This window comes from Sceloporus undulatus, chromosome 5 (genome assembly GCF_019175285.1).
Source record: "Sceloporus undulatus isolate JIND9_A2432 ecotype Alabama chromosome 5, SceUnd_v1.1, whole genome shotgun sequence".
NCBI classification, from domain to species: Eukaryota; Metazoa; Chordata; class Lepidosauria; order Squamata; family Phrynosomatidae; genus Sceloporus; species Sceloporus undulatus.
This window is the reverse complement of record NC_056526.1, coordinates 59846272-59873574: the sequence shown is the minus strand read 5'-3', so window position 1 is coordinate 59873574 and position 27303 is coordinate 59846272. Positions and strand designations below refer to the sequence as shown.

Below are 27303 nucleotides of genomic sequence, written 5' to 3'. Positions count from 1 at the left end.
GGCTGGAGTGGCTTGAAACTGCCATGGGGCCATGGCACAGCAGTAAAAGGCAGTTTTTTTGCCAGCTGAAAAATGAACAGATTTTTGCCGCTCCTTTTTTGGCCAGCTTGAAGGCAGATTGGAACCACAGTGTGTGTTTGCCGCAGCCCCAATCTGTCTTCGGAAGGGGAGACTTCAAGCTCTCCCTTCTTGCCCATCTGCCCCCCCCCCCCCCATCTCACTCACACCTTCTTCTCCCCTCCTCCCTACAGCCATCAGAGACACCTTAATGCTGGCTGCAGAAGGCTTGCCAACCCTCTGGAACAGTTTATTGGAGTACAGCATGAAGGATATATTGCCATTTAGCGCTTTTGCTAGATTCCACCATTCTGCATTGGCGGTGCATTGAATCCTACCCCATGGACCGCTGATTCCTAAAGTACTGTTTCTTAAGCTATCTGATGTAAGAGTCAGCAAATATTTTTCTCCACTGTGCCAGAGAACCGGTGTCATATGTGTGTCTGTTGACTATCATTATTTCTTTAATTTTCCTGGAACTCTCTGGCACTTGTCCATAGACCACCACCTTGGGTGGTGACCCTAAAGCATACAGTCTAGCTGTTAGGGCAGTGATGATGAACCTTTTAAGGACTGAGTGCCCAAACTCAGTGGTGTTCCGGCACCTGGTGTCACCAGGTACTGGGGCAGAATTTATGGAAGGGCGGGACTTCCAGGGACTGGACATGAGGCTTCCGGAGGGGGGGACACACAAGGAAAAAATGGAGGATGTGAACAAATAAAAATTCAAAACAAAACAAAAAAGCCACTCATATAAATATTAATTTCCTCCATTTTGAGCATGGCTAAGAAGCATGAATTGACATTTCTAGGAGGGTTTTTAGCTGTTATTTAGTGAGGTCCTTCATTTTCCTTGAATATCCTCCATTTGTAGCATGGCTAAGAAGCTTAAATTTATAGGAGTGTTTTTTTATCGTTTATTTCCCTCAAGTGTCTTCCATAGAACACCCTGTGTATACTGATATTCCAAACTAATAGGGCTTATTCATACCCAAGTTGCAAGCCTCCCTTCTGGCAGCGGCGTCTACAGCACTTCCCACCCACCAGGTTTTAAAAACTCACCTCCGTGCCCATTAAATCTTGCAAGGAAACCATGATAGGGTCTCCAGGAACAACTTGAAGGCACCACACACACACACCCCAAGTCACACTCTCTCATCATCAAGTCATCATCATGAAACCCACTTGGGCAGGTCACACACTCTGTTTTAGGGGAAGGCAATAGCAAAAATCCTCTCTGAATCAATCTTGCCAAGAAAACTCCAGAATAGGTTCGCCCTAAGGACGCCGTAAGTTGGAAACAAGGAGTTACATTACACTCTCTCAGCATTGCAGAAAGACAACGGAAAACCTCCTCTCAAGCAATCTTACTAAGAATTTTTTTTAAAAAATAAAAATTAATTTAAAAAAAAAACCCTGCTCCCCCCCCAGCTGCTCTGAAGGAACGAGGGCTGGGGCCTAGGCAGGCTGAGCCGAAGCCCCTTTCCCCACAGGGGAGCCCCACTGGGCCCCATCCCTCTCCCAGGGGAGCTGCAGAGACCCCCCCCCCTTGGATCGCGCCCTGAAGGGAGCCACAGGGGGCCGAGAAGGTAGCCAGCCTCAGGCTTTGGGGACAACAGTTCGAATCCCTGCTTGGCCACTGAGGCCTTGGGCACCAAATGACACTCTCAGGCAGGCAAGGACAAACCCCCTCTCTATCCCAGTCTTTGCCAAGGAAGCCACGGGAGAGGCTTGCTTTAGGACCGCCACTGCCGCTTGACAGGGGCTTGGACACCCCCAGCAGCCAAGACCCCTGAGGAGCCATCTTGGTCAGAGAGTCCCGGAAAGGTCCTCCAGGAGAAAAAAGCAGGAAGGGGGAGAAGGGGGGTCCCCTTTCCTGCTACACCAGTGCTTAGCTAGGAAAGGATGTTCTCCTGATTGTCTGGCTAGAAGGGCTAGGACTTCCATCTGGAACGCCAGCACTGCCAGCCAGCTCCTTTTGGCTCCATTGTCCTGGGGCAAACTAGGGTGAGACACAGAAAAGGGCAGTGCACACACGTGTGCCCCGCCCCCCTTCCATTGCCATGCCCACACGAATCGTGCGACTTTCGGCACGTGTGTCATAGGTTAGCCAACATGGTGCTAGGGCAGTGACAATAACTGTCATGATTCTGAATTCCATAAAATTTGCTATTAAGAAACATTTGAGACAAGCTAAACGCACACCCATAGTGGTGTAGAAAGCATGTTGCATTTACATTAGAATATTTATTAAACTAATCCAGATTTTGGAGAGTGGTGATTTTCTCAAATGCCTACTATTATTGTATGTCCTAATGTTCCTGCTAGTCTACATGGCCAAACATGTTAATAACGATAAAACAGATTAAGTATCTCTAGAGGAGGGTCTTAGCTTGGTGATGGAAAACATACTGCACATTGCATTCCAGCTTCATCCCTACATCTCCAGGTAAAAGACTGAGTTGACAACTTTGTGCCTGACAGTAGCAAACACTTGGTAAATGTGGCCAAATTGGGTATTATGTTGGTCACACTACTTGGGATTGTATGTCTGATTTAGTTTTACAAACCAAATAGCCACTTCTTAGCAGGCGTGTAATCCCCATACACTCCTGATATTTGGAATGGTAGGAAATATAGCAACAAATACTTGAGGTTGCCCCCTTTCAACCCAGAATAGATCCTGATTATAAACTGTACAAGAAGTGGGCATACTTCACACTTATGAGTACCTCTCCCCCACTAGACTTTGGAATGCACCAATGAGAGCAAGATGCAAAATAATACAGTGGATCCTTGTTATACGCTGGGGTTTGGTTCTAAGATCCCCCGTGTATAACAAAATCCGTGTATGCTCAAGTCCCATTAAGTATACTGTAATGACATAGCAAAATGGTGTCCCTAATAAAAAATGGAACATCAAGGTAAATTTATACTTTTTTGGAACATTTTCAAACCGTGTATGCTTAAATCCGTTTATAAAAAATCCGTGTATAAGAAGGGCTGACTGTACACCAGGGTGCAAACATACATGAAGAGTTAATGAACAAAGATGTGTGAGCATGTGATCAGACATCTTGGTTTTCCCCAGATGTCTCAATTTCATTAGCCTAATGATTTTGCAATCCTGTACATTCTTATCTGATAGTCCATTTCCATTTAACACAGTTCTAATTTTTCTATCGAATGTGTAGATAATTGCACTGCTGTTGGGAAGAGTAGCTAATATTGAAACAAAAGTCAGTCAGATACCTTTGCCAATCTACCACTATCAAATATGTAGATATCACTGTAGATTCTGACCAGCCCTGGACGTGGCATAAGAATGAAGCAAGTGAATAAATATACTTTTTCTTTTCTTTCAATTCTAGTGGAATGACTATGTGCACTTAGGTGCCTTAACTAACTATGTGTAGTTTTGAGGGGCATTTCAAAGTCCAGACAACCATCTTACAATGTAAAATATTAGCAAAAAGTAGTGTAGTGTACTTTTAGTAGAAATGAGGGAGCTGATTTACGCCCGAAAATAAAGAGCTTAAAGTAACTGTAAACTCTGATAAAACAAATCTTGAACTGTGTAGAATCACACATTTGAAATACATTTAAGGACTAGAATCAGAGGAATTCTAGCATAGTTCCATGACATCAGCTGGAATCAAGAATCATATACTTGTTTTTCTCAACACAACAAAAAGCAGTTCCATTGAGTGCACCAAATTGCTTGTGAGATGGAAAGGCATTTCTAAAGCACATTAAGACACAATATAGAAGCTGGTGTTGATTGTTGAGATTGTGCATATCCCTTGTAAGAATGGAAGCATCTCTTTCTGTCGTGGTCCTGATTTGTGATTGTATTGACACTGTAAAACCTTTTAAATAATAAGAATGTGTGTGAATAAATATAAACAATCAATGTAGTATTTCTTACCTGGTATATTTTTGTCTTCATACATAAAATTTGAAAACATGTATTTGTATCAACTAATCTTTGAAGTGTATTGATTATACAAATAGATGTAGACATCTTATTGATGTGCCTGTTTATTTTATTTCATGTTTCCCTCAAAATTAATGAGCTAAGTTTTGGTATTGCCCATTGCATCCTCTGAATAGTACAGAGACGTAATCCACTATCAGCACCATCTTCAGACACAGGTGTCACATGATTTTCCATTACAGTTGCCCCTGTGTTTTTGCAGGGGATCTGTTCCAGACTCCCTCCCTTGAAAATGGAAGTTTGCCTATATTCAAGCCCCGTTGGCCTTCTATCATTGGTGAGGGACGCGGACTTCAAGTCCGCAAAAATGGGGGGGCAACTGTATTTGCATTGAGTCTTTTCTCCCCTTTCAGCTTTTTCTGCCCTGCCTTGCCTGCTAAGTGAGTTTCATTGTCCCTCCCTTCACTTTCTCCTACCTTTTCATGGTTGTTAATCCTACTCTTGTTCTTTTTCTTGCTCTAGATATTGACCTCTACTTGCTTTATTTCCATCTACTCCCACAAAAAAAACCCCTTCTCTTTCTTCACTTTTGTCATTTCTTTAACTCCACAACTTAGTGGAAGAAGACAATGACATTCAGATTTATTTAAATGGCATACAGATTTATCTAAGAAGAAAAGAAATGGACTCTGAGTCCAAATCAGGGAAAGATGTACTGTGGCCACCAGAGGGGGAAAAAGTAAGGGAATGAACAAGGAGCCAGCCCAATTTAAAAAAAAAAAAAAAAAAAGCTCATTTGATTGCATTTCAGCAAGTATCTGAGCAGGATTCAGAAATGTCATTGGCTGCACATCAGCAGGCCTCTGACCAGGGAAAAGAAATGCTATTAGGAAAAATACTTATTTGAATAAGAGTGACTCTAAGGGTCTGACTGGAGTGTAGTTACAGCAGCATATGAAATTAAATGCTGCTCAAGAGATACAGTATATTCATGAGAAAAGGAAAAAATCCAATGATAGAAGGTTTGAATCAAAGGAAGACACGAGGCTGCAGCTGTAAGCTCTTTGACAGTAGCATTAATGTTTATTAGAGTTGCTTGCAGGATATTGATGGGGAAGAAGATATTAGCACATACTATATGTTTGCAACATGCACTAAACAGTTACCATTTGTGGCACATGCCACTCAGAATTTAGCCTTTTTTGCAGCCCGATCTATTACATCATCAAATATTAGTAGGCTGAAACATTAGGACACAAATCAGAAATTATGAACAGATTTTGGGAAATGTTCCATTTAAGTAAATCTGTTTGTTGAGGATTTATTAGAGAAAATGAAAAATTACAGACATGTAATGCCAACAGTCCAGAAGAAAAGGTACAACATGAAGTTTCAGGTAGGAAGAAGATTTGGACAACAGAGGAATTTACGGCTGTTCACGCTAATGTGGAACAGGTCAAGGTTTCAGTTCATGCAAGAGAGACAGCAGCAATCCAAAAAAGAGGTGACCCACACAAATAGAGGGGTCAGACTTGGTTCTGATTTGGTGAATCTTTCAGAAGGAAAGTTATTGTTTTTCAACCCATTATGGATCCTAATGACAACAGATCAATAGATGTTACAAGTTGTTCAGCAAGCTTGCAAGATTCTATTTCCACAAAGAGTGAAGAACAGGTGCCTTCCTTTTTCCAGTTCCAAAAAACAAACAGAAGCAAGGCATGATGTTTCACAAAATGCAACACCTTCTGCAAATTGGTGCAGTAGAACAAGTACCTACATACTGTGCCAGAGTTCATCCAGTTTTAATTGGCTTTGTGAAACAGAAGCATTTCAAGATGCAGATCTTCAATCAGAGACAATTTACAACAGAATGTTTTTTTCATGGTAATGGTAGATCTACTGGAGGCTTATCGTCAGGTTCCAGTTGCAACAGTCTTCATTTCTGCATTTCCAATTTCACAATCAACTTTATCATCAAAGCCCTTTCTTTCAGCCTGGCATATACTCACATATGTGAACACGTACTTTGGCCTTGTTGATAGAATATTTGAGACAACAGGGAAATTAATTGCTTCCATGCTTAGATAACATCCTTCTGAAAGCTGAGAGCAGATGCAAGTCAGAAGAGGATCTAAAGTTTCCATCTTTCAACATCACACATTTTTGCTGAATTACAAGAAGAGTCATTGGCATTAACAATGTGCCTGACTCATTTAGAAGCAGGAATCGATTCACAACAGGCTTGTATTTCTTCATTGAAAGAGAGAAGAAAAAAAGTATCAAGTGAAGTTGAAGCCATTGAGGTGTGAACACATAATGCACTTTTCCAGTTTATTGAGTAATTTGATATCAACAATTAAAATAGTGCTTGGAGGTTGATATCACATGAGGCCTGAGACTTCATCAGATAACAGTGATAAACAGATGTCATTACTGAGTGGAATTATCAAAAATAAATAAATAAATGAAGGAAGACCAACTGATGAGTCCAGAAGAACAGTTGTGGAGGTGAGTTCCATTTCTTCCTCTGTAAAAGACTTTAATAATGACAGACCTGAATTTGACCAGTTGAGAGGCACTTTGCAACAAGAGGTCAGTTCACAGCTAGTAGTCAGTGAAGTAAAAGAAGCACAGCATGAATTTCTTAGAACTGAGAGCAGTAAGGCTGGCACTTCACAAATTTTCCAGTGTTGTTGAAAGAGAATGTACAGATTTATAAGACAGCAGTCAGGCAGGATTGTGCTTGTTCTGGATGAGGAAGGAGGCAACTAAACTGAGAAATCAATCCAGTCCATCTTATTGATTCATTTGAAAGGCTCTCTGCTAAAATGCAAGCAGACTGGTTGAATCATAACAAGGTACTTCAGGGAAAGGGTCCCTAAGTCAATTAAATTTTTGCATAGTTACAAGCTACCTTTGGTCTATTCATGGCAAAGGATATTTTTGAAAGGGAATTCCAAACTGAAGCATTTTTTTTAAAATACCGTATTTTCCAGTGTATAAGATGTCTTGGCATATAAGATGACCCCCAACTTTTCCAGTTAAAATATAGAGTTTGGGATATACTCACCATATAAGACTACCTCTCTTCCAACGCACACCAAATAAAAATTAAAAAAACATCAGATTTGATTTCAATATGGTAATTTTAATTCAAATGCTTATGACATGCAAATACTTAGTAGGAAAACTTGTTGTTTACAAAGCCTGTTTGGATTGGTCAGCTCTCCCTACCTACCCAGCCCTCCCTGTCTCCAAGACTATCAGAGTGGTATTTTTTCCATAGCCCCGGCATTCCGGACACCTGCAGCTTGCTCCACCCTCACTTACATCTTCATGGTGAGGTGCCCCCTCAACTAGTCATTGGGACCACGTTAAGTCACTTCTTTCCATGAATCCTGGTGAGTGGATTTTCTTCTACCGTACTTGTACAGCGCCACCCTTGCTGCTTTCATACGGTCGCCGCATATGGTGGGGATGTGGCCATGGCCGTTTTTGAGCTCCCCCCACCATATGCGGCAACCACGGATTCTCCAGTCCAGCTTGGAGGTTTCAGTACCCGGCGTATAAGATGACCCCCCGACTTTTGAGAAGTTTTTCCTGGGTTAAAAAGTAGTCTTATATGCCAGAAAATACAGTAGATGGAAACCCAGATGCAGAGGCACATGAAGCTTTGTCATTAACATAGCCAAAGGAACGTCTGTATAGTGGATCCTTATTATCCACTGGGGTTTGGTTCCAGGACCTTCATGGATACCAAAATGTGTGGATATTCAAATCGCATTAAATACTATGGCATAGTGAAATGATATCCCTTATATAAAATAGCAAAAACAAGGTTTGCTTTTGAAGTTTATATTATTTTTTAATACTTTCAAGCTGTGGATGGTTGAGTCCATGGATATAAATCCATGGATACAGAGAGCTGACTGTATATATTCCTTCCACTCACAGTTATGCAGACAGTGCTAAGAAAATAATGCTAGGAAAGTGAATATGCATTGTATGGGCCTCATTATCTATGGTTCCCACAGCTAGTTCAGTTAGCGATAACACCACCAGCATGACTACTAGTGAGAACAGATTTCTTACTACAGAGGGCCAATTTAATATCCAGATCCCAGTAGTTTAAAGTGACTATCTGAGTATTGAACCAAGCACTTAGCAGATGTAGGACACTTGTCCTGTCCTCAGTAAAAGAGACAGTACTAGGTTCACAAAAAAATTCAACATGAATATATGATATTAGTTAGAAAGCATTCAGACTATTATGTAGTGTTCAAGGAACTGAGTTGTCAAAATTAGAAATTAAAGATAGGTTATCATTTTTGTAATTTTGAAAGGATGTCATATTTTTTTAAAATACAATTACTATGTATACTCAAGTATAAGTCTAGACATTTTACTTAAAAAATTGACCCCAAAAAACTGAGTTGACTTCCATGAGTCAATGTAAGTACTGTACTTTAATTCATATACAGTATAAAAAGGAAACATCTGCTGATTAAAGGAAGTGTATAATCTGTCCTGAAAGCCCTGACCCCCTCTACTCTCTCATCCATACCGCCTTTAGGATGAGCAGAAACAGTTGTGCCTGATGGAATTTTGTACAGTATGTTCTTTGGCATTCTTTTTCTTTGCTTCATTATTTAGATCCTTCGTTACATACCCCTACGTTTTACACTTGACTTATCTATGGGTCATATTTAAAAATCCATAATTTTGGCCCCCAACCTGCCCTTGACGTATGCATGAGGTTGACTTATAGTCAAGTATATACTATAGCTGCATTTACAAGAGTATCCACCATAGATAAGCAGAGACTGGCAGCACCTCTTCATTCATGCAAGAGATTTCTTGAAAGAGCAATTCTGAAGGCTCCGGGAACTTTGGCTATGTTATATATGTTTCCAACATACAGTAGGATTTAGATTTAGTGCTAAAAGCTTTAACAGGCAGCACTTTCTGCTAATGAGATCTTGTGCCACTTTGCAGAGGACAAACTTTGTTTGATTATAGGTTCAACATTCCTGTCAAGGAGTTTGTGCAGTACTTCACATTCTTAGATTCTCTGTTTCCCTACCTTGTATGCAAAACCATCTCACATACCTGAGGAAAAAGCGGCATTAAATAGATGAGGACAGAGTAGTGAAGGAAAATATAAAAAGAACAAATTGCATTAGACATACTAAAGCTCCTATCTTTCAGTCTACAAACCAAAAGGCTCAAAAACTCAGGGCCCTAAAGCAGATGGTAGCAAGATAGATAAGAACGTTTATATATCTATGTTTCAATACATAAGCCAAGACCTGAATATGTTGGGCTACACTCAGCAAGGTCTGTGACCACTACAAGAGTGTATTTCTATGTACATACATCCTTGGAGGAAATTTGCAAAGCAGCTGGATGGAAAGAGCTTTCTACATTCATAAGATGCTATAAAAATATATTTATCTTATAAAATACATTTTGTATCATCATATGTATCTTCATATATATTTATATAATATAATTTAGCTTTTGGTTACAGTGTGTTGAATGCAAAAGTTCAATAGAGGAGCAGCCATTACCATGCAATAGACTGAATTCCTGGGTATGTTCTACAAGATAATGGATTGCTCCACAGCATCATCCTAAGTACATTCTTAGAGTGCAGAAGAGCAATCCATACCCATTTTGGAAATGTGGTTGTAAAATCAATGAATTTCTGTGACTGATGAGATGATATTTTCAGTTCTCTGGTGTTCTGTATGTGTTGCCTACTCCACATTTATATTTGGCATAATTTTTGAGATCTTCTATAGCAAGGTGATGTGTAAGTCTAGAAATTTTAGTCAAAAATTGACCAGAAAAACCTGGGTCGACTTATCCATGGGTCAATGTAAGTACTGCACTTGAATTCTTATGAAAAAAGAAACCATCCTCTGGTGAAAGGCAGAGTGTAATCTGTCCTGGAAGCACTGACCTCCCCGTGCTCTCTCATCCATTCAGTCTTTAGTGTGAGCACATACAGTTATGCCTGCTGGAATTCTGTAAGTTCTTTGACATTGTTTTCCTTTGCTTTCCTTTGTTACATGCCCCTAAGTTTTACCTGCAATTTATTTGTTTGTTTATTTATTCATGGTATTTATACCCCGCCCTTCAGCTCCAAAGGCTCTCAGAGCGGCTTACAATTATTATTTTAATTAGACTGTTTGCTGCCCTCAGGCTTACAATCTAAAAAGACACGACACAAAAGGAGAAGGGAATGGGGGTGGGGAACTTATTAATGGATCATATCAAACCCCATAATTTTGTCCCCAAAACCTGCCCTCTTGTACATGAGGTTGACTTATAGTCGAGTATATACAGTAATTAAACAAGGAAGAGAGGAATCATTGGAAATGAAGGGAAATCATGTGACTACTACCTCTAAAGCTGGTATAAGGGATACAACCCATTAGATAGTAGATTGCTTCTCTTCGGCTCCAAAAATAAATATTTACACTAAGGACAAACGCCTTATTGTGTGGCCTCCAAACAATTATTAAAGTATCACTTCCTCCAATCTGTACCATTAACTATAGTGGTTAGCATCTGGAGGACCACACACTGCCCACCCAGCTGCACTCTGATACTTCATAATGTGTCAGATACTGAAAGAGATGTTTGATTGTCATGACCAAGTACAATGGATCCTTCTCATCCATGGGAGTTCTGTTCTGCCCCTCCCTCCCCGCAACAGATGTGAAAAAACACAAAGGGCTGTACCCCATATTATTCAGTGGGTGGAAACATTCCACTTCAGCGCATTGACATTCATGTGCTGTTATTGAATAATGTGAGGTGTGGTGAGTCCCTATAAGGCAGACACTGTATATATAGATAATATATTAAAACTATGTTGGTTACATAGCTGCTAAGTTTACTTTTATTAAGTAGAACATTAAAATAAAATTACATTCTTTATATAGGTATTTGGACTTGAAGAAATGCACTTGCACATTAAATCAAATAATTGATTTGTCTCTTAGGAAGACAAATAATGGAATTAATAGCTTGAAGTAGGAAATGTGTGTGTCCATTGTTTAGAAAATCCTTTGTGTAAGTTGGGTCCCATATGTAAAACAATGTTCATTGTGGAGTGATTTGTTATAACTTGCTGTCTTGTGTTTCATATGGCTTTAACATACACACACATAAACACATAATAAATATTATTGTTATTATTATTATTAGTAGTAGTAGTAGTAGTATTACACCCAGAGAGAGTGCTTACAATTCTAGTGTATAGCCAGTCCCAAACCTGAGCATCTATCTATATTTTAAGGGAATGGCATGAGTGTAAAAGTTATAGCTCTAGAAAAGAAATATCCCTTTTAAAGTGAGTTTTTAATGTTTTGGAACTCACTCTCTTCCTCACCCCCCTCCCAACTCTGATCTTACCCCTTTTGGGATACTTACTACATACTCTGTGGGCACTGAATAGATTAATTTTCACCCTCTTTCCTTGCCTGCCATTCTGTTTTTCCTCTTGCTTGAAGTGATAAGTATACTACTTTCACCAACATATCAACCACAGACTTAATAAGTTCTTATAAGAGTCTTAAAGTCTGGCTTCTTGTTACTCCCTGAATCCTCACCCCATTTCTTTCTGTAACCTCTCAGGTTCTTGTCAGGCAGTTTGGGGGGATTTTTTGAACACCTTTTTCCCCATTCTTCTTCTAAACTGATAATTTCTGAAATTCCTGGTTTTGTTCTTGAAGAATGGTGGTGATGATAATGATTATGATAAAAAGTGTTGAGGACTGAATGACAAACTTAGAATGGAAATGCCTTTTAAAGAGAATATTTTAAGGGGGGATGAAATCTTAATATGTCTGTTCTTTAACTGAACATTTAACATCTGGTTTGATTAGTGATTACGCTTTGTTTATAGAGGTATGTTGAAGTATTTAAGGAATTTAGCAATAAATATCATCTGTTATATTTTATGGTTTGATAGTATTTGTCCGGGAGGATCAGTCAAATTTTTAATTCTATGTAATAAAGGTGAATTAGCATTAATTTTTGCGTTTGAAGAAGGACAAAATCAGTGAGTTTGTTCATAGTTAATATTATACCAGGGATCTAGCCTTTTGATGTCAACATTTCTTTCATTGTTTTGACTTGATGGTATGAAGGAATTAGTTCATTTTCATTTTATTGGTATGATCCTACATTTATCTGGTACAACTTCTTAAACTTTACTGCCTGCTTCTGCCCTTTGTGCTATGTACCTTCATAACTCTACCCCCAAATTTGTTAAAAACATAATAAATTGGGGAAGTTTGCTATTAGGGAAGAGATGTTTCATCTGTGTACAAATTAACTTGTAATTATTTTCTTGTGAATTTGGTGTAATTTTGCCATACCTTAATTGTGTCTTTGGATGATTTTTAATTTCTCTGATTCCCCCCACCCCCATGATAAAGAGCTCAAGTGATTAAAGTGGAACACTTTTAAAATGTGTGTTGAGGTTGGATGACTTCTTTTGTGCATCTATTGCTCTGATGATGAGCATGAGCATACAATCTTACTTTTCATACTTATTTACATACATTGTTCATCTGTTAGCTTTCCTTTTTCATTATTAATTTTGCAATCTCAGCATTTTTATCTAATTTAACATTTTCATATTTTTAAAGGTCCCCAGGTGCATCCAATTTTTCAACTTTACCAAAGATCTCTCCATCTCTATCAAATAATTATAACAACATCAACAACAGAAAGTAAGCAACACGTCTTAAAGAACGTTTAATTTTAATCATCCAAGTATAATTTCAAAAGAAGATTGTTTATAGTTCTTGATAAATAACTTGGATGGACTTTATTGCTGTGCAAGTGCAGTGATGCCAAGACTTAAAGGTCATCAAGACCCTAAGGTGTTAAGAGAGAAATTAATAGAGAAAAGCTATTTTCGCTTTGGTTTTTACTCAGCATTGTAGCAACATACTATATAGCACCAGCCTCGGGTTTCATCCTGTTGCATTAACACTATCTTTAGATAGGATGGCCCACATGGAATCATAGTCATGTGACTTGCTGCTCAGGCTTTCTTAGCTTTGGGACTTGGCATTCATGACCAGAGATTTCTGTGATCTCAGCAAGTATTATGCTTTGGCAAGTAACAGTACCAGCTCAGTAGATCACAGCCTTCCCTTCATCTGTTTCTTTGATGAAGATTATGTTTCCTGAACAAAAATGTAGCATGACAAAACTGTACTAAAAATCAGTTATAATTCAGAATTGTGTTAGTCTAGAACATCAGTATGCTAAGGGATCTTGTAACACCTTTGAGACTTAACTATGTGAAAGAAGTTGTAGCGTGAGCTTTCATAGACTCAATCTACTTCTTCAGATGTATGGAGTGAACTGATACCCAGGATAGATCTTTATAGACATTTATTCACTCCATGCTTCTGAGGAAGTAGACCAAGCCTATGAAAGTTCATACTACAACTTCTCTCACACAGTTAATCTTGAAAGTGCCACAAGATCCCTTTGCATCCTAAAATTTAGTTATACAGTAGCCCTGTTAATTTAAGCACGCATAACTGCAAATACACTGCATTTTCTGCCATCTTCTACACATATAGAAATATCTATTAAATAGTTCAAATGAAGATTTTTAATAGTTACGCCGGAAAAATAATTGAACCTACAAATTTAGCTTCTCCTTTCAGTCTTAAATGCCTATGAATCAAATGTGAAAATGTTTTAGTATTTAAAATAATATCTCTAAATATTTTATACAATATCTTCCAGTTAAATACTGCATTTATTGGAAGGGAGTTTTCGTAAAGGGGTGAAGTGGCACTTATGCTTCTACTAATTGTGAGTAGCCCCAACTCTCTCAGTTAAACAAATACATGTATTTAACTGTAGTCTATTGTACTGTGTGTATGTGTATAGTAAATACAGTAGAGTTATCTTCTTGATGTGTATAAACAAGGTAACCACAATCTAAATGGATATTATCCTTTTATTAGAATACTGGTAGGCTTTGTTAAATGAAAAATCACATCATAACATCTGAAACCTTGAGACAGTTGCTGACTGCTTTAAAACTCATTTTAAGATGGAAAGTATAAATTTTCAGAATCACCAGAAGTGCCCTGGGCATGTATTTAAAAAGGGAAGCTACACTTCTATATCACTGAACTGTCCAACAACTTACTGGAGGTAACTTTTTTCTTTTTGAAGTTGAAAAAATAGCTTTAGGGTTTGCTTTTTAATACAACGAATACTATGCTTAATTCTTTAAAACACAAGGGCTTCTATGGATTCATTATGTATTAATCTATAGAATCATTAAGATTAAATAAACCAAGCACTTGGGTGCCCTTATAAAAACTTTATCAGTTTCCATTCCTAACTGCATGTCTTTATTATGCTAGAGGTGCTCATACACATCATCTGGCTTGCAGGAGACCCCTTTTGGATTTACCTTAGGGCCGAAACAGATGGCCCCAATCAGGGCGTCTTGGAACCACCCAATTTGTGCTGGATTGGGGACACGGCAAACGGAAACATGGCCCCAGTCCAGCCATCTTTGTCCCAAATAGTTCTGTTCCTATTTGGGGTGGAAAAATCTTCCCCTTTGTTTCTAGAACCAGCTTTTTGCCAGCTCCAGGGCGAGTGGCATCTAAACACCATGCTCCCGAGTTGCCCAGAAGCCGGCCAGCGTGCAGTCGCTGGCGTAGCAGAGAGCTGACAATGTATAATTTGGCCAGACAGCCAGGTGTACTCACAATTTTTCTGAGCAGTCCATTGGATACTGCCTTGGTACAGTGAACAAAATGTATTCTGCCCTCTGGATTTGTAGACTTTGAAAAATGTTCTAAAGATAATCTAGGTTGCAATTATATATGTATTTAGCTGGGAATTAGCCACATTTAGTTTAATAACACTAGTTTTACCTATACATGTATAAACTAGTTCATACCTTGTAATAAGCATACTGCATTCAGTCTGCAATCTTGAACTATACTTACTGTAGGTGAATTTCACAGAACTGAAGCCATGCATTTAGTTGTACATTTCCAAACAGAAATCTTATTTTCTCCTAAAGAAAGCAATAAATATTAAGACAGCTATAGTTTTAATCAACTGTTCAAATAATACATTTTTTGTGAGATTTTTAAAAAGATGTTCTTCTTTTGCTATTTTATTCTCCATACTAGGGAAAAATACAACTTTTAGATAGATCCACTGTCTCATGTGCCTACACTTAATCTGAACTTTTATGCAGAATTACTGATACAAAAAATATACTATACTGATCTTTCTGAGCAGAAGCCATATTTGATACCAGGAATGTGAGCTCACATACTGTTTAAATTTCTTCATCCTCTCTTCTCATACTGTTCATGCCTATTTGATATCATAGCTAAAAAAAAAGATAATAACTTTAAATTAAAATGGAGAAATCTGTTTTGGAGTAAAGGTGACCAAGAGTATCTAAGTTTTTTCATATATTTTCCCTTTCAGTCTGAAGTACTAAATAAAATTGCTTCATGTGACACATTGCTTGTGAAAATTCAATTTCACAAATCCAGTTAATGAGGAAAGAAAACATACATGCAACAACTGACATTGTCAGAGTGTATTCCTTACTTTTATTATAAAAGGACCTGGAAATAATCTTTTGAATTGGTTGTGCAACTGTTTCATTTATGCAACTAGATTATCACAAAATTTCATCCTTCCAAGTTGGCCTCATTCTCCTTATTGAGCGGCCTAAACAATCTGCGCGTGACTACTTTCTTAGAACTGTTTCTTCAGCAATAGAGAATTATATAAATAATAGTAGGATTTCATTTGAAAGAAATGTGGTGGTTTTTGAATAATGATGATCTGTGAGGAGGAGGAACCTCTGTTTATATTTAACCTGGTATTCCCTTATTCTTTGTTACCGATGTAAAGAAAGCACCTGTTATTCAGAAACCTGAAAATCAAGAGTCCATTTCTGCTTTATTACTAGAATTCTTATACATTCAAAAGTGTACATAAATTTAAATGTGGAAACATTTATTTTCCTTTATACATTGTTATGGTCAGTTTTGAAACATTAATATTACCATACCCTAGTGTGATTATAATTTCTATATTGAAAACCTTCAGGATCGCCTCCGTTGATGTTTTTTCACAGGAATTCACTCATCCCCTACATTGACATGTGTCCAGCTTAAATCTGGTTTCTCTTTTCATTATAATAATTTTAAGCATTCTTACGACTTGCAACTGCTCTTGCTTGAATGGTAACTATAATTATAATACTGTAAGCAGCTTCTAGATTGTGTACCAGAAAAGTGTACACATTGACCATTTGAATGTGATTCTTTAAACTACATCCTTTATGTCTCTATTCTTTGGTTTGAAACAAGTGTGACTGCAACCTTGGACAAGGCTCTCAAGCATGTGAGTCTTTAATGCAGACCCCATTGTGTTTAAATGTACTTATGTGTCCTGGCCTATTCACATGAAGCATTACATTGCTAGTGTCACAGACAACCATGTTGTTGATAGCTGGCATTCTACTGATAAGCATTAATTTACCACTTATGGAGTAAGTGTATTTGAACATGACTGGGTGTGCACAAAAATGTGATCTAACAGTCTATTGGTGGCAAATACCACATCTGTTTTGGTTCTCTGTATCAATTGCCATTGGCTAAATTGTTTTCCCAGGAAGTGCAGTGTGCCAAATGGAACTGAAAGTATTTGCCAGCTTCTTGAACAATATTTTAGTATCCTTTAAACTTTAAAAAAAGGCTCCCACCCCTTTTAAATTGGATTAGCAAAAGCCTCCAAAGTTGTAGAATTGGACTGTTTCAGTTCTGGATGCTAACAATGCAGCAGCACACTAAGGGCCCATACAGACAGGCCAAAATAAAGCTGCTTTGGGTCACTTTGGAGGTATTCTGTTTAAATGATGCATGTGTCCTAAGAGGCCAGAAGCTGTGCCAAAGCTGTGGTCCAGTCCTTAGGACTGGAGTGTGGCTTCTGTCCTCTTAGGACACACACATCATTTAAATAGCATACCTCCAAAGTGACCCAAAGCAGCTTTATTTTGGCCTGTCTGTACAGACTCTGCGTTTATTTATTTTGAGGCTCTTAAGCATTATGTGCATTAGAAATAGTTATGTGTGCTTTCCAGTGCATCTTTATGTCTTTTACCTTTGCAAGGGCTTCCCTCCTTATTTCAGCTCCACATCTTGTATCTTTATCCCACAGAGTATTTGGTTGGTAATCTGACATGTTCTTATGTTACTTTAACCTTAATGGTGCTTGCATATATAAATCTGGATCTATGAACATTTGTGCAAGCAAAATAATGTCACATTCAGAATAATGTGGTGCTTTATTATGATGCTTTTGCTCCTCCCAATATAAATATACTTATTTCAGTCCTTTTTATACATTTTAATACATTGCTGTTGAATTAGCAAGCATCTTTCCACTTAGGCATATATTCTGTCTTGACAAAGTAAGCTGTAATTAAACAAAAGTGTTAAAATTGCTAAAAAGCATTGTTTGCATTCTTTGTCACTCCTGGCTGCAGTTTGCTATTTCATGCTGTCCTAGTAGCAAATCTAAAAATAGAATCCTCAGTGCATTGGGCCAGTGATGTCACGATGGCCTTGGAAATCTCAGCTCTCACCTGTAACTTAATAACTCTTCCATCCCAATTTCTTTATTGATTCCTAATAGTAGTGGAATGTAAGATAAATATGTTCTGTTTTGCTGATGGCGCCTCAAATCTGACACTGTTATATTTCATTAAGAATGAAGAATAGAGTGAGCTGTCAAGGTGTTTTTGTTTTTCAGAGGTAAAGAAAGAGAACAAATAGAGCAGCTTGATTTAAGACTATGTAATGTCTCTCCCCCCCCCAAAAAGGTCAAGGAGCAAGAAGAGTTTTTGAGTTTAATTATTAGAACAGATTGAGCCTCCCTATCCAAAATTCTTGGGATCAGAAGTGCTTTGGATTTTGGATTTTTTCAAATTTTGGAATATTTGGATATACATAATGATATATTTTGAAGATGAGACCCAAGTCTAAATAGGAAATTCCTTTATGTTTCATGTACATCTTATAAACATAGCCAGAAGGTAATTTTATTAGACATTATATTTCTAATAATTTTGTGTATGAAACAAAGTTTGTATACACTGAAACATCACAAAGCAAAGTGTTACTATCTTAGCCACCCATGTGGACAATTTTGCATTTTAGAGTATTTCATATTTTGGAATTCTGGATAAGGGATGCTCAACCTGTATTGAGTTTAAATACAGGTTTTAAGTACTTCTGCTGCAGTCTCATTTAAACAACTAATAATATGTATATTGCTGTGATAATCTACAGCTGCCTATATTTGGGACAGCTGTGGATCATGCAATTACATTGTGAAATGTTTTGTTTTCTTCTAGTGTGAAAAACTCAAACTACTGCCTCCCCTCCTACACTGCTTATAAGAATTATGACTACTCTGAGCCAGGAAGGCACAATGAACAGCCTGGCCTTTGTGGCCTAAGTAACTTGGGGAATACATGTTTCATGAATTCAGCAATTCAGGTAGCTTTTTCAATATATATAAACTTCCTTATTTGGTTGAATAAACAATTTTTCTGTGGAAATGAGAAATAGAATGCTATCAATACCTCAATATACCATTAGTTTATATAGGAAGAGTACCAAAAATACCCATGTTTGTGTGGGTTGCCCATAGTTTGATGCACTGAGACCTGAAGCAAAGCTATACAGCTATTAGAGTTCAGTGCATTCTGCCCATGTTGACTGAGTGAGGCCATAATGTTGGCACCCCTGCCATTATATGCCCTTATAGCCCTTGAGAAAGCAATCTGCTCATTTCAGTCCCATGAAGGCAAGGGGTTTAGACCTTAGACTACTTTCCCCCTCTCCACCTGCATCAATGGAAACATATGTGCTACTGAAGGATCTCTGCCCCCTGGTTAGTAAATATGATACTGAAAGATTCAAATACAGCAATACATTTTAATTAATTAAAACTGATGTCTTCTAAAAAATCAGATATCCTGCAGTGTCTTCTCAGTATCCATGCAGAGTTTTAGGCGCCTTACAGACGGCCCTAAGCGGTGCCGTTGTTGCGCCAGGAATACGCGCGAGGGGCAGCGCTTCCGGATGCGCCTTGCCCCTCGCGCATATTCTGTACGGCAAGATGGCAGCGCCCTATACAGACAGGCGTGGCCATCTTGACGTAACGGACGCGCAGCGTCCGGACGTCTAAACCCGGAAGAGACGTCGCGAGTGCGCGCTTTGGCACTTGAGACATCTCTTCCGGGTTGCCGGAAGGAGTGCGATTTTCGCGCTCCTTTTTTACAGCGCAGGGGAGTCGTGAGGTTTGGCTGAAGCTGCTTCCCCGCGCTGCAACTGGCAGCGGCCCAAGACCGCCCCTTTTGGGCGGTCTGTAACGGGCCTAAGTTGCGCAGATTTGGTCTTAGAGCTATCTTTTCTGACAGATGAGTAGGCAGATGTTCTTTTTCTTAAGATAAAGTTCCATTGTTCTGTGACTCATAAATGCATTTATACAGATTGGTTTATTGGTAAATACAAGAATTGAGACTTTATAAGAAAGCATGAAAACTGAAGATGGGATTGAGTGGCTAGGCTACTGTTTCTAATGTGCATACATTTTATTTACATTCATTTACAGTGTCTGAGTAACACCCCTCCACTCACAGAGTACTTCCTCAATGATAAATATCAAGAGGAACTGAATTTTGACAATCCATTAGGAATGAGAGGTGAAATTGCCAGATGTTATGCAGAGGTCATAAAGCAGATGTGGTCAGGAAAATACAGCTATGTCACTCCACGGGCATTTAAAGTAAGTATAACATTGAATAGGGTTAGATCCTGTTACATTTAGTTTTATAAAAATTACTGTTCAGTTTTAAATCTATCTTTATTTTCAGTTATGAATTTTCTGTTGTCCTGTCTTATTGTTATTTGACCATTAATAATTTTTGTTTAACTCTTTAGATTTCTGTTAATGTTGTAATTTTTCTTGAGTATATAACAAATAAATATATAAATAAAAGGATAAATATTTAGATTCGTCTTGCAGTGAAGAGACAGAAAAGAAAAATCATCCTGCTATATCCAGTTAAGGAGGTAAACATTAGGCCTATATTTAACCTGACAATTAGCCTTTGGAAATTATTGGAAGATACATCCTGGGAACTTTCTTAAATGCATTTGTAAATCTGTGGTTGCTATGATAATTATCATTGATTGTGGTTTACTAATACTCAGCCAAAACTGCTGTTTATCTTGTATTACTGAACATAAATAGTCTTACCTCTATCTACTTCTGTACATTTTTCCTACTTTCCTGTTTCACAAATATTATGTGAATGGTCTTCTATTGAACCTTTCAGCCTTTGCTTACTTTTACAGATAATTCCTCAGTTAGTGAATATGGAGACTGTAAGGCAGAGGCTTGGTCAGTATGTATCAAGAGATTCTCCTGTCTCAATAAAGCCAGATTGCTTGCAAGCAGTACAGAGACTGTCAGCCTGTGAACTGCACGCAGGGTGACCAGACATCCTCCTTTTTCAGGGCATTTATTACATTTAAGCCTTCTGTCCAGGAGGAATTTCAAAACGTCCACCAGTTTGAGCATGATTCAGAAGCACGACTTTACCTTTATGTTAGTGTTTTTAGCTTTTATTTTGTTGTGCCCTGCATTTTTCTTGAATGTCCTACATTTTGTGGTACCTTGTCCTCTCTTATGGTTAGGACGTCTGGTCACCCTGACTGCACAGAACCCCTTAAGTTCATTTTTGTGGCAAGTGAGTCTCTTACAATGACCTCTGCCCAGACATTATTTTTGATGCCCCGGGAACAATAGTTTTGTGTTCTGGGAGACTGATAGGACTTCCTCACCCCTCTGCAAAAGCCAACCACAAAAGGAAAAAAAAACCACAAATAAATGGACCACAGATAATTACCAGTTTTAATTTTTTGGACTTTTCAGAGCCTAGTGCAGCCTGCAGGTAATTTCAGCCATTAAATAACTTGATTGCTTGATCATCAAGGTTATCTATTCCTGTGAAAGAAGCAATTGAAACTGGAGTCCAGTTGAACAAGAACCTTGGAACCAGAATCCCTACAGAAAATACATTTCTTCCCCACTACTCATTTTTCTTACATATTAATTCACTCATATGTTTTACATTCCTTTGGAAAAAAATTATTTTATTATGATTTATTTATAGTATTTATCACCACTTAAAAATTCATTTGCTTGTTCATGACACCACCATACAAATCTTTTTTTTCTAGACACAGGTTGGACGATTTGCCCCACAGTTCTCAGGATATCTGCAACAAGATTGCCAAGAACTGCTCGCCTTTCTTCTAGATGGCCTACATGAGGATTTGAATCGAATTAGGAAAAAGCCTTACATTCAGCTAAAAGATGCTGATGGAAGGCCAGACAAAGTATGTGTTAATTGTCTTGTAAGTTTTGGGGTTAGAATATTTATCCAAAGGTATTGATCCTTTTTTAAGCCACTGTAATTCAGAATGGAGCTCAAATGTGTATACTGTACTATATGTCTTATACAATATTTGAGAAGTAGCTATTAAATAAGTATTTTATCAGAATAAATATCAGGTATGATAGTCCTGTGGACGTATTGAAGAGCCTGGACTGCCAAACTATTTTAACTCTCATGGATCATACAAGCGTAGCTATATGCACAATTGCATCCAGGTACTTCATTGTGTACTAGCTGCTTATATAAGGAGGGTCACAACTATCTAAAAGATAGTTTCAAATTTATGTACACCATTATAGGCACACAAACAAAATGTATACGGCCAATTCACAGAGATGTCATCCACACAAGTGTTAGTAAGTGTAGCTTGAATGCATGACCTTTCAACAAAATTTAGGGTAAATAAAAACCACAATTTTGTTTTTAAAATTATTCATACATTTTTAAACAAATACATTTATAAATTAATTTTATCATTGTTTTGTGCTTTGCATAGGTGGTTGCTGAAGAAGCTTGGGAGAACCATTTGAAGCGAAATGATTCCATCATTGTAGATATATTTCATGGACTTTTTAAATCAACTCTAGTTTGTCCAGAATGTGCCAAGATCTCTGTAACATTTGATCCCTTTTGTTACTTGACTCTTCCACTACCCATGAAAAAAGAACGCAGTTTGGAAGTTTATTTAGTTAGAATGGATCCACTTGCCAAACCTATGCAGGTGAGAAATGTATACATAGCACAAACATTTTCTCTTTTTGTGGTCTGTCATGAACTCTATACTGGCACACTACATATATTATAACACTCCAGACTCATGAGGATGGCTCTTTAACAGTTCATCATATCTCCTTTTTGGTTCCCAGCCCACAAACTCCACATTCCAAACCTCCCTCCATCATTAATATGGTCATCCTCCCACCCTTCCTCAAGCAATATCTTACCTTTGTTGCTCAGTAACCATAGTTAAAACTGAACTTGTCCCCTCATTACTATATCCATACGTTTTGCATTTCTGTGGCTATACATACAGTCTTATAAACATCCTTCCTGTGCACCAGTTCACTTCCTGCAACTGATGAAGTAGACCAAGAGCCTATACAGACTGGCACTTTGTGCCGGCCTGCGGGCGGAGCCAAGGCACAGTGTCCGCACGCTGCATGCCCTACCCCTGCCCCAGGATGCCATTTCGGCATGTGCCGGACTAGATGGTATGCACCATGATGATGAGACTGAAGCACTGCATCTACATGATGCAGCACCGAAGGGGCCTCACAAAGCCACACCACCGTGGCTATGGTGCTCCTTGGAGAGCACAAAAAGGAGCCGCTTTTGCTCTCTTCAGCGGCCGGATTGGGACCACATGGGGTTTCCACAGCCCTGATCCAGCCAGTAAAGGGGTGGTTGCATGCCGCCCATCTGTACAGCCCCTAAGTCTATGAAAGCTTATGCTACAGCTTCTTTTGCACAGTTAGTCTCAAAGGTGCTACAAGATCCCTTTGCATATTGATATTCCAGATTAACATAGTTTTGTATCTGAATTAAGTGGTAATGATTTTGCTTATTTTTACTGCTGCATTTTAATGATATGTGTCAAATTTATGATGTATTAGTCTTTTTCTCTAATGCTTAACTGATTGCGCTAGTGACACTGTGCTTGTATTTTATTTATTTTAGTACAAAGTAGTAGTTCCAAAAATTGGAAATATACAAGATCTCTGCACAGCCTTATCAACTTTGTCTGGTGTTGCTGCAGATAAGGTATGTTGTTTCATAAGTAATTTGTACATTATCTTGTCTATAAATCTAAACAATGAAGTTTTTATATTCATATCAGTGAAATATTAATTTTATTTCTTTTTAGATGATAGTTACAGATATATACAATCATAGATTCCATAGGATATTTGCAATGGATGAAAATCTGAGTAGTATTATGGAGCGTGATGACATCTATGTGTAAGTACAAATTAAAATGTTCAAATGAAATGTGTATTCCTTTGGCCTCTAGTAAAATATCAGTTAGAATATGAGAGACAAACAGATCTCCTTCCACAAGCTGTTAAAATTTGTTCCCATCAACCTTAGTCAACATAGTGAGTGCTTATGCAGTTTGCAGTCAAACAAAATTTGGAGACCAAACATTCCCCATTGCTAGGATAGTAGCAACATATAAAGATATATTGTTGTGTTCTTTCTCCCCTCTTCTCTTTGTTTCTTTTTTAAATTTTTGGTGGTGGTGGCTGTTTCAGATTTGAAATTGGCATCAACAGAACTGAAGATACAGAACAAGTTGTAATTCCAGTCTGTTTAAGGGAGAAGTTTCGGCATAGTGGTTACAGCCATCATAGTGGTTCCACACATTTTGGCCAACCATTCCTTATAGCAGTGCCTAGAAACAATACTGAAGATAAGCTGTATAATCTTCTACTGTTGAGGATGTGGTAAGTATACAAGAAAATTGCTGAGATTGCACATTTAGTTGCATTAGAACATAATGGCCAAAATCCTGTTAGTGCATTATGTCAGTGTCATAGTGCATTATGCCAGCATAGTATACTTTTTGTATAGTCATGTAGCAGGCAGAAAAGAAAAGTGGCAAAGCTGTAAATAATTAAACTAGCATAGAGCATCATCAGAGTTCTGGCCTTGCTGCTGCAAATATGGACCATACAAACCTATACTTCTGAAAAGAGATACTGTATATACTCGACTGTTGGCTGGGAAGAGGCTTTAGGGGCAATCCATTGCCCTTCCCAGAGATGGTCTATCCCGGCGGAGGTAGCTCAGTTGGGAGAGGCTGCAGTGGCAATCCATCACCCTCCCCAGCTTCTTTCCAGCTGGGCTGTCCCCGCGGAGGCAGCTCAGCTGGGGAGTGGCTGCAGGGACGATGGATCGGGCTTCTTAGCCTCTTCCCAGCTGGGCTGTCCCTGGGGGCAGCCCAACTGGGAGGAGGCTCGGGAGGATTTACAGTATTGACCGATGTATAAGTAAGCCTAAATTTTTTAATTTATAGACAATTATATATGGTACCTAATCCCTTGTGTACGTTAATATAATCTGGGAGCATCATAGGTCTTTGTGTTGTGCTCTGTGACATCTTCATAGTTGGACCTCTTTTCTATTGGTAATGGTTTATTTGAGTATCAGTCTTTAATTTTATGTGATTTTATATTTATTCCTAATGTATACTGCTTGGAGATCTCATCATATCAAGTGACTATAGCCACATTAAATAATAAAGTACTTTTGAGGGCTATACCTACAGCAGCTTTTGCTTTTCTTTATTTATTAGTATAATTTGTATCCACTTTTTAATTTTGTGACTTTCCAGTGTAGCTTAAAACACACTCACACATTTATATACACACAAGTACACACACACACACACACACACACACACACACACACAAGTTAATATCATTTAAATCTTTGCTAGAATCATAGAATCATAAAGTTGGAAGAGACTGCAAGGACCATCCAGTCCAACCCCCTGCTATGCAAGAACTCTCAGTCAAAGCATCCACCATCCAGCCTCTACTTAAAGACCTCCAAGGAGGGAGACTCCGCTATACTCTGATAGCGTTCCACTATCAAACAGTCATTACTGTCAGGAAGTTCTTCCTAATGTTGAGGTGGAATCTCTTTTCCTGTAGCTTGCATCCATTGCTCTGGGTCTTAGTTTCTGGAGCAGCAGAAAACAAGTCAGCTCCCTCCTCAATATGATATCCCTTCAAGTATTTAAACAGGGCTATCATCACCTCTTAACCTTCTCTTCTCCAGGCTAAACATCCCCCACTCCCTAAGTTGTTCCTCATAGGACATAGTTTCCAGATCCTTCACCATTTTAGTCACCCTCCTTTGGACACGCTCCAGTTTTTCAACATCCTTTTTAAATTGTGGTGCCCAGAACTGGACACAATATTCCAGGTGGGGCCTGACCAGAGCAGAATAGAGTGGCACTATTACTTCCCTTGATCTAGACACTATACTTCTAGATATGTAGAAAACTTGGTCTAAGTAGGTAAACAAAATGCATAACACCATGTGTAGTTTGTGTAACTACTGATTGCTTTGTTTCAGCCGATACGTGAAAACCTCTACTGAAACAGAAGACACTGAAGCATCCTTGCAGTGCTGCAAGGATAACAGTATCAATGGCAATGGCCCAAATGGAATTCATGAAGAGGGATCCCCAAGTAAGGCTTGAATTGTAAACAGCTGTTTAAAACTATTTTGGACTTTGGAGATGCTCTAAAACAGATGTGGAATGTGTAGCCCACCAGATGTTGGTCAACTGATTTATCATCAGCCCTGAGCACCAGCTGTGTTAGTAGGGCTAATGATAGTTATTGTCCAATATCATCTGCATGGCTGCACTTTGCCCATTTCTTTAATATGGGGTAGGTAGCATAGTCCTCTAGATGCTGTTGGATTATAACTCCCATCATCCCCATCCTGCATGAACCAGTGGTGAAGAATTCTAGGATATATCTGAGATTGTCTGGAGGGCCATACTTTGCCCATTAATACTCTAATATGATAGATCTAATAATACTAGACTATCTACTAATATACACATTCACAAGATGCTAGAACATATAATTGGATGCATAAGTGAAAAGATACTTGAAACTGTTGTGGTTGCTATTTTCTGTCAAGTTTTATAATCTAATCTGATATATTTTTAATTCAGATGGCAATGTTTTATGGTACTAAGATATTAAAAATGTTAAAGTATTAACAGGCTCTGACATTTTTATATCATAGTGTTTAATTCAGCCTAAAATGAATTTAAGAAAAATAAAAAATTAGAAGGAACTAGCCTTATGGAAATAGTGCCTTTTTAAAAATGAAGCAACAAACCACAGTTACATGTATTTTTAGATTCCATAATCATTTACACAAATTTAAACATTAGTATTGTGCTAGAAACTGTGTAATCAGTGTTTAATTTGTACTGTAAGTATTTTTTTAATGGAAAATGATAGGTATTTTGTAGATGTTGTTCCAAGTGGTCTGATAGTGAGACAAGATCCACATAAAGTAAAGTCCAGCTTTTTGTTGAAGGAACAATGCTGGGAGCCAGGGAGTAACAGCAGAGCCACATTGTGATTCATATAATCATAGGAATACTTCTTACAAATATGACATATGCCTGAAGGGCCAGAGAGAAATACAAACAAACAAATGTGTTTAGGCATTTCTCTTTACTTAAAAGTATACTAATAATAATGTACGTCTAAAATGTCTCTGTATTCTCAATTCCAGGTGAAATGGAAACGGATGAACAAGATGATGAATCCAGCCAGGATCAGGAACTTCCTTCAGAAAATGAAAACAGCCAGTCAGAAGATTCTGTTGGAGGAGATAATGATTCTGAGAATGGGTTATGCACAGAGGATTCTTGCAAAGATCAACTTATAGGGCACAAAAAGCAATTGTTCACATTCCAGTTTAACAGCTTAGGCAATACTGATATCAATTATGTCAAAGATGACACAAGGCATATAAGATTTGATGACAGGCAACTTAGGCTAGATGGTAAGTTTTTCTCGTAAAACATATTTGATTCTACTTAGTTCCTTTGTTTAGAACTATATACAGTCAGCCCTTCCCAACCACAGGCTTTCCCGCTGTGGATTGGAATGTCCCCCACCCCCATTCTCCTAAATGGCAGTATGTGCATGTGGCCATGCCAACGCAGTTATGCATGTGTTGCACTACCATTGACGAG

At 38.2% G+C, this 27303-nt stretch overlaps 1 protein-coding gene across 4 annotated transcripts in view; it reads left to right on the top strand.

The window, feature by feature from the left end:
• USP15 (ubiquitin specific peptidase 15) overlaps positions 1-27303 on the top strand; it is a 56931-nt gene that overhangs the window by 17853 nt on the left and 11775 nt on the right. For 2 of the 4 annotated variants that reach the window (XM_042467607.1, XM_042467609.1), the window contains 10 exons: positions 12661-12744; positions 18450-18594; positions 19715-19888; positions 21349-21507; positions 22063-22287; positions 23244-23327; positions 23431-23525; positions 23819-24010; positions 25650-25765; positions 26838-27110. In XM_042467607.1, coding sequence (XP_042323541.1) covers positions 12661-12744; positions 18450-18594; positions 19715-19888; positions 21349-21507; positions 22063-22287; positions 23244-23327; positions 23431-23525; positions 23819-24010; positions 25650-25765; positions 26838-27110 — 1547 coding nt within the window. Of the gene's footprint in view, positions 1-12660; positions 12745-13831; positions 13850-18449; positions 18595-19714; positions 19889-21348; positions 21508-22062; positions 22288-23243; positions 23328-23430; positions 23526-23818; positions 24011-25649; positions 25766-26837; positions 27111-27303 lie in introns of those variants that run through there. The other 2 variants (XM_042467610.1, XM_042467608.1) reach the window with 2 other exon arrangements.